General features: G+C 38.6%; 1 protein-coding gene across 1 annotated transcript; it reads left to right on the top strand.

The window, feature by feature from the left end:
* Positions 1-2,747: 2,747 nt before the first annotated feature.
* LOC139715201 (nuclear pore complex protein Nup155-like) lies at positions 2,748-8,086 on the top strand (the record flags this gene model as incomplete). The annotated part of the gene is made up of 6 exons (XM_071626792.1): positions 2,748-2,812; positions 3,466-3,595; positions 4,287-4,403; positions 5,796-5,916; positions 7,022-7,132; positions 7,950-8,086. Coding segments are annotated over exons 1-6 (681 nt in total), but the record flags the coding sequence as incomplete, so codon positions are not given.
* Between the last annotated feature and the right edge of the window lie 127 nt (positions 8,087-8,213).

Genomic DNA, 8,213 nt, shown 5'->3' with positions numbered 1-8,213 from the left:
CAGGCAATGACATACACAATTGTGCTGCCATATCATTTGAATTGTTAGTTCTCATTGTAATTTTACTTAGTACTACAATGCACTTTATGCCACTACTTTACAAGCTCTTTTATCTTTCTCTTTCTCTTTCTTTCTGTCTCCTTGTCTACCTGTTTATCTGTCTATCTTTTTGTTTGTTTGTCTACCCATCTTTCTCGTGTCTGCCAAGATGTCTTCACTTGTCTATTCATTGATCTAACTGCCTTGATGTCTATCTGCCTATCTATTCGTCTGTCTCTCTGTCTGTTTGCCTGTCTATTGTCTATGTCTGCCTTCCTGTCTGTCTGTCTGTCTATTTGTCTGTCTGTCTGTGTCTGCCTGCTGATCCTGTCTGTCTGTCTATTTGTCTGTCTGTTTGTCTCCCTCCCATCCCCTCCCTCTCTCCGTTGCTGACTTACTTGGCTTGAACCTTGGCACAGCTCTGACTTGTGGTGTCTGTATGATGACTTGTGCTGGCTTCGTCCTGGTGGCGTGAGTGTAAGGACACGATGGATTCATGCAGGTGGCGTCAAACTTACAGTTGGGATGGATGAACACACATTTGTCACCAAACTTACAGTTTGGGAATGTCCTGCAGGAGAGATAGGCAGAGAAGGGGTTGGGGGAGTTATGTGTTTATACACCTCTATACCGGGTGTCCCAAAAAAAGCGGAACGGTGGATTTTCAGTACCTTGCGGTCTAAAAGTTATATATCTTTTGACATCATTAGAAAGAGCGTCTTCAGCAGAAGACTATGATACCAAAGTCATCAAATTTGGTTCAGTACTTTTATTCTACGCCAATTTCTGAAAATGCAATCATTGCCAAATTTCGCCGGATTTTTGCGACATAATAATTTGACATAATAATTTGAGTACGACACGCGATCCATACGGTGAATATTGTGTAAGCTCGGTGATCCATGTCAACAAAAGATACAGCTTTCACATTAGGCACGGGCTAGGAAAAAACCGTGTGTGTGTGTGTGTGTGTGTGCGCGCGCTCCCAATATGAAAGCGTTATCTTTTGTTGACATGGATCAACGAGCTTACACAATTCACCGTATGGAACGCGTGTCGCGCCCAAATTATTATCTCATAAGTCGCAAAAAATTGAAAATGACTGCATTTTCAGAAATTGGCGTAGAATAAAAAGTACTGAACCAAATTTGATGATTTTGGTATCATAGTCTTCTGCTGAAGACGCTCTTTCTAATGATGTCAAAAGATATATAACTTTTTGACCGCAAGGTCCTGAAAATCCACCGTTCCGCTTTTTTTGGGACACCCGGTATATTTAAGTACATGCCTACAAATAGACATGGTAATGCGAAAGAGAGGTACAGTTAAATGCTCTTTTATTACGCTAGAAAGGAGAAAATCTATTGACGTCTCTGTATATTTTCTTCATATTGTGGAAAATTTGTGACATCACAAAATGTTCTAGCCTTCTCATCCCGTGATGGTGGCACCGAAACTTAAATATCAGTAACTTTTCACCCGACCGTCCAATTTTTCTCAAACTTCACTGATGTGTTCTACTAACATTGCTGCATTCCTCAATCCACAGATATATTTTATTTTAATTCTCCTTTAGTTTATAAGCATGCTTATCCTGAGGTCAAAAAAAGAAATGACCACAGTATACCAATTTTATCTTCAAATCAAGAAAGTAATACCACATCACTGATCAGAGGGGGAAAATGTATCTATTTTTTCTGTTCCAGTAAGAAAAATTCTGATAAGAAAATACACCACTGGCTTTATTTTCCTTATTGAAGAAAGTGGTTGACCTTCCACACTCTAATCATCTTGTTGTGCCACAACTGATTGATATCCAATATCTCTCCAATCTCTTCATGGCTGTTGTTAGTTACACTGCAAGTGCTCATGTATTTTTCATGCAAATTCATCATCTCAATCAATTACATCTTCCACTCAGAGGTCATTAAATAGTTCTGAAATTTAGAGTTAGGGATAGAAACAACCACTGTAAAAATTTGAATATGTACAATCGATTTTAAGTATTGTTAAATACACAAAATTTGAACAATAGTTAATAATGAAAATATTTCCAGACTAAACTGTCTCAGTTATGGTTAATTGAGAAAAATACAGATATCTCCTTATATTTTAGGCTTTACTGCAAAAATTTTATATGGTAGGATGTTTTGTGATACCACAGACCTATACATATGCATCAAATGTGATATCTTGAACATTTTTTAAATCACTGCTCCCAAAGGTAAACAGGACCTTTAACTAGTGTATGTATCTGTAGGCAAAAGGTATTTTACCAAACCATCCAAAAGTGTGTGTAATCTGTTCCCTTTCATTGTATGAAATCGTTCATATTTCATAAATCTAAAGTTTAATATGTCATCTATGATTCTATTTATGCATCTGTATTGATTTTACCATAACTAGCACAGATGTAAAGTATATTCATGATATATATATTTATATCATATATTTATATCATATATTAATGATAGGAGGTTAAAGCCGTGCCATTTTGTATCTATCATGGTACGTGTGATACCAATGATGTAAGTTGGGGCATGTAGGTCTGCATGTCTGTCCAAATTTTTTATTCCAGGTGTGTGTAATTAATGTCAGCGTCCTCTCCCCTCCACAGATCTCATCACCTTTTGTGGAACCCTACATCCAGCGAGCTGTCCACTATAACCCAGACGGTCTAGAGATGCTAGACCTGCTATGGAAGTACCATGAGAAGTGTAAAAAACTACCCCGCTGCCTCCAGGATTCTCTGCAAACTGGCTGAGAGACAGGGGTAGGCCTTGCAACCTTTGATCTTTGCATAGTCATAGTCTGACAAGAGAGTGATCTCTTTTGTGACATTGTCTGGAAAGTAGAAGATGTCATGCCAACACGAAACAATTGGGAGCGGGGGTCATTGGAGTTTGTTGTAGTATACACTGTGCGGTGTCAGACAAGCAAGCTAGTGTAGACATACACAAAGCAAGGCTGTGGTTTGGACACATTACGGTAGGTACTTTCACAATATATTCATTTCACTGGATTAGTGTCAGTAGTGTGTCTGGCATCAGCAATGAAAATGTGGTTTTTTGTGTTTTAGGCAATAAGTTTCAGACAATCATAAAAGCCATTTGATGGGGATGTTAATTAGGATTGCAATTACCAGAATTTTATAGTCGTAATACGGCTAAAATAATAGTAATATTGACAATGGTGTACTTGATATTAATGTTTTTCTAAGTGCATTTCCATTTAATGGAAACCACAGAAAGTGCAGACAGTATCCATCACACTAATCAAATTATGTCCAGATTTGAGATTCGATTGAATTGCTATTGGTTTGAACTTAAAGTCATGCTAGATGGCAATTTTAAAGTTCATTGTTTCTATGAGGAATCACGTTTGTATGATGTAAGGTAATGATATGTAATCTTTATATCAACACAGTACGGACATCAAACTCCAGCAGCGCATTGAGTACCTGTCTAGAGCTGTGATGTGTAGTAAGAGTAGCAGCCTTCGGACTAGCTCAGCCAGTGAGGGAGAATATCTACATGAATTGGAGGAAAAACTTGAAGTAAGTCTGTTAGACTGCAGACCAAGATTACTAAACTTGTCCAATACATGACAATACCATTCGTGATGACATTATAATGTGACATACTTTTTGTGCCAAAGCCCAGAGAAAAAATGAAGATGTTTTTGTTATTGTCATTGTTTGTTTTGTTTTTGTTTTGTTTAAGACCTCTAATGCACTTGTCAATCTTAGTCCTGACCCCAAGGTATCTGGGGACAAGCCAGGACATGCCTCCAGGTTGGCCAGGGATTTTAGCATATTTTTTGCCCGGGTTGGTCGGGAATATAACAGGGTTTGTCAGGGGAAATTCACTTATCTTGTGCCAGTGGGTTGGGAATGTACCAGGGATTAAGGACAAACATTCACATGGAGGAATATTTTTGAGTGTCCCAAGTACTGCCTGGCCTGTCGGGAACCTGGCCAGAAATTTCTGCGTGAGCAATGTCATCCTGTCAGAGACTTGGCTGGAGATTTCTACACAAATATTGCCCAGCCTGTCAAGGAATCGATTGGTGCCTAGCTGGGTAATGTTGCATCCTAAAAAATGCAACTCGATGAAGTCCTGGCCATCCTCAGGTACCACAGGGACAGAACTACAATTGGCAAGTGCATTGGTCTCTCTTAGATACATACATACATACATACATACAGATATGGCAGGTGTTAATTCTCTCTGCATTGTTGTGCTCAGGTTGCCCGTCTACAGCTGCAGGTGTTTGAAGCCATATCTCAGACTTGCAACCAAGCTGATCCTAGAGTCCCAAATGCTCTTACCATCCTCAACTCAGAGTTGGTTGACATCACGAGGGTAAGTACAGTTTCCATGACAACATCATAATTGAACTTAATAGCAGTAATTTGTTTCCTCAGGCTGGTGTTCATCAGGACAAGGAAAAGAAAGTAATAATGATAATAATACAGGGTACTGCTCCAATTCCATATGACTTATGTGCTCAAGGCGCAGTAAGAAAAGTGAAGACTTAAGTGTGGAGAAAGTTTGCTGAAAGGTAGATGGAATATATCATGTCATGTCAATCATGCATACATTTGGGAATCATGTTTTTATGTTTCTATTTTTCTGTTTGTACCTCTATCCTTCTTGCACCATTAAAAATCACTTAACAAAAGCAGAAAAGTGAATATTATTACTCTGGCTTCAGCACATATCCTGAAGGCCTTGATTGGCTGGCATTGTACTATAGAACAGCAAGTCATGAGATTAACCTAGGAAACATTTTTTATCCCTAGCTCATCATTAGCGTATCTCCAAATAAGAAACAGGATGGTAATGTCAGACAGATAAGTTCCCTGTTAAGGTGATTTAGGAGATTGTGACATTTCTGTCATGCAGATTTAAGACACTCTGCCTAGTCAATAGTAGTTGTGGTTGATTACATATTCAAAACATTATTGTTAAATAGGGAGGAGTTTGTAAGCAATGCGTGATGCAGTTAAGTGCAGTGGAAAGAATGATAGCAACAATATATTTTACACATTAACTAAATTTTGGTGGACCTTTCCACATGCTCTAAGCTCAGCCTCCATGCTAAGTAATCAAGCATTTCTAGATTGGGCAAATGGGAAGCAAATTTCATTAATCCACAGTCAATTGTGAATTACCGTTCATGACATTTGCTTCTAATTGAAACTTACCAATCAGATGAACCTTGTCATAGATTGGACTATGTACAAGAAAGATGCATTTGAAGCCTCTAAATAACATGTTTTCTCACCCTGTGTCATTGCAATTGTTATGGAATTAGTATTGATTGGGGAGGTGAGGGATACACATGTCAGGAAATGCTCCTCAGTAGCTTTACTTTAAATGGGCCTATGCCAATACATTAGCCATTGGAATGTATCCTAGTTGTGTGCATTTGTATCCTTTTCTTGGTTTTCATGTATACATTACACTTGAAGTGCAAGTTAATATTGCAATGCTCCCTAAACCCCTAGACAGCCTAACAACAAGTCTTTCTAATGCAATTGCAAAGATTGATTGTTCCAGCACTGTTCATTAGTCAACATTGAAACTTTTCTCTTATGAGAACATGGAGAATGTGCTAAGTGCAAAATGTCAGCAATCTAATACGAACTCAGAATTATGTGAACACTCATTTTCAACTCTCAACAAATGTGATGTAAACTGAAATGCACTCAATTCAACTCAAGATGTGTCCTACTTTTTCTGACTTGACAGCTATATGGAGACTTTGCAGATGAGTTCCACCTGTCCAAGTGTAAGCTGGCCATTGTCCACTGTGCTGGTCACTTTGATGAAAGTCTGGTCAAGGATCTCTGGCTGGAGATTATTGACAAAGGTCAGTGTAGTGTAGAGGCAAGGAATAAAAGTGGGTATTTAGAGTACGCCTTGGATTACAGCACAAAGTAGTGACAACCCATCCATTCATACCAGCAGAGTTTCAGGAATAGAGGATCAAACACAATGGGATCTGGAGGAAGTTGGTTCATAGTTTGGGTGGGTATTACATCACTATGATGTAATCTACTGATACTCAAGCTTGCTTCCATAGTAATGGACAAAATAGCCACCTTGATCCACTGATGGACAAATAGCCACCTTGACCTAATAATGGACACTAAAGTCACCTTGACCTATTGATGGACACAAAGCTGCCTTGACCTTCCAATCCAGACCAATAGCCACTGCTGATGAGTGATACATAGCCCTGGGAGGCATCCAGATGTTTTGTGGTCAGTCCCCAAATTAATCCATCTATTCTTCAAGAAAGGGCAATCATTAGCTGAGCATAAAGAATATAGGAAGTGTTTTGTAAAGGTTGGCAACCTAAGGGATTTGCTAGCACCCGTGTTATCTCTCAAAATAGAGTTGACACTAGGTTTGTGGCTCTGTAGTGTGCACTGTTCTTCACTGGATTCAGGGGTTTTCCTTGGTACATTTATCATAACATTCTGGCTTCCTTCAGGTGGTAATTTTCCTTCTCATTCATCTCCACCATCCTGTCTTCATGTGACTGTTTTTCATGATTGTTGATAATCAGCTCTAGGAAGACTTTGTTTTGTTTTGTTTTGGTTTGTGTTTTTTTTTTTTTCAAATTAATAATTGGATCCATATCAGTAAGAAAAGCTTCCCCATATGTAGTTGAAGGCATGAAGTATAGTAGTAGTGTATCATGGTAACAAGCTCACCCATCCAACACACAACATTTACCATGTACCCCAGCAAGTCAGTCCTTACACTATTTCTGTTTGTGTGATGTAAAATCTGTCCAAAGTAATTAGTTTTGTCAATTCTCACATTTTTCAGTTGTCTTTGATGACAGTTCAGTGGAACCTGGAAAGTTTGTGAGACATGTTGTCAATTCTGTAAAGTGACTGAATGTGATGAAGACATAATATATCAAAGACATCAATCACAAATTATTTGGTAATGTGTGTCCACAGAGCTGCAAGAATCAGTCAACAAGTTGACTGCAACACGTATCACCATCCTCTCCACTGTGCTGGTGGCTCAAGGAAAAGTCTACAGCAGCTCAGAGAGATACTTTCCACTTGGTGAGTCCAGATTTCTACCATTTTTTGTGTCTTTGCTAGAACACATTGGAATGTGCGTCAAATCTCTCTTAAAACAATGGAATTGACAAGAACATTTCTTCAACATTTCATAAAATGATAAAAAAATAAGTCCACAGTGATCTTTGAGCTGCTGCCATAAGGCAGGGCTCGACACTAACCTTTTTGTTTGGTGGCCCGATGGGGCCACCAAAATCCTCAATTTCAAATTTGTGGTGGCCCCAGAGAAAAATTTGGTGGCCCAAAAGAAAAATCCAATAAAAAACATTAAAAGTTCTGTTTTTTTAATGAGTCAGATATTTAAGTTTCATCATAATAAGACTTGGAAGTTGGACATATCTACTCATAAATAAACCTCAACAAACTCTCAACACTTACTCTCAGGCACTCATTCAGTCCTTTTCATCCATGCTTTAAACAAATTTAACTGCTAAAAAGTTACAAATTTATTGACATACAAGTACTTTTCAAAAATATTTGGTGGCCCGAGGCGGGCCACCAAATTTGCCCTTTCTTTTGGGGTTTTTTTTTTTCATTACTATTACTAAAAAACACTGAATAATCAATGTTTGTTTACATCATTGAAGGGCAATTTGTCAATCAGTTGCCATTCAAAACACACACACAAGAATCACTTATTTAAATACTGATACCAGACATGCAACATGCATGTCTGGACTATATGCCCATGTAAAAAATAAACCACATGTGATAAATAGAGTGTTGTAGGAATTAATGACAGGTGATCTATGTATGTAAAATGACCTCTGACATCCAGCTGCCATTCTTTGTCCGACAGACTTCCTGGTCCTGTATCTGGAGAAACAGAGCTGTGAGTTGGAATGGGAGAAATCCTGGCTGTACAGAGCCATGCTGGAGGTGGGGATTCCCCTCACCAAGCTACACAGTGTCTATGATAGACACTTCAGGGCAAAGGTACAGGAGTGCATATCAAGTTCACAGGAGAGCCTTGTTTATGTTCAAATAGGCATAGTGTATTGAGACCTATGTCTCTGAATAGAGCCAATCTAATCATCTCCATTGTCAATACTCACAGAGGCTG

The sequence above is a fragment of the Diadema antillarum genome, unplaced genomic scaffold (assembly GCF_040938485.1).
Source record: "Diadema antillarum isolate AM-2024a unplaced genomic scaffold, OU_Dant_1.0 seq00003083_RagTag, whole genome shotgun sequence".
Classification (NCBI taxonomy): domain Eukaryota; kingdom Metazoa; phylum Echinodermata; class Echinoidea; order Diadematoida; family Diadematidae; genus Diadema; species Diadema antillarum.
The sequence above is the reverse complement of the archived record's forward strand: the minus strand, read 5'-3'. Positions and strand labels throughout refer to the sequence as shown.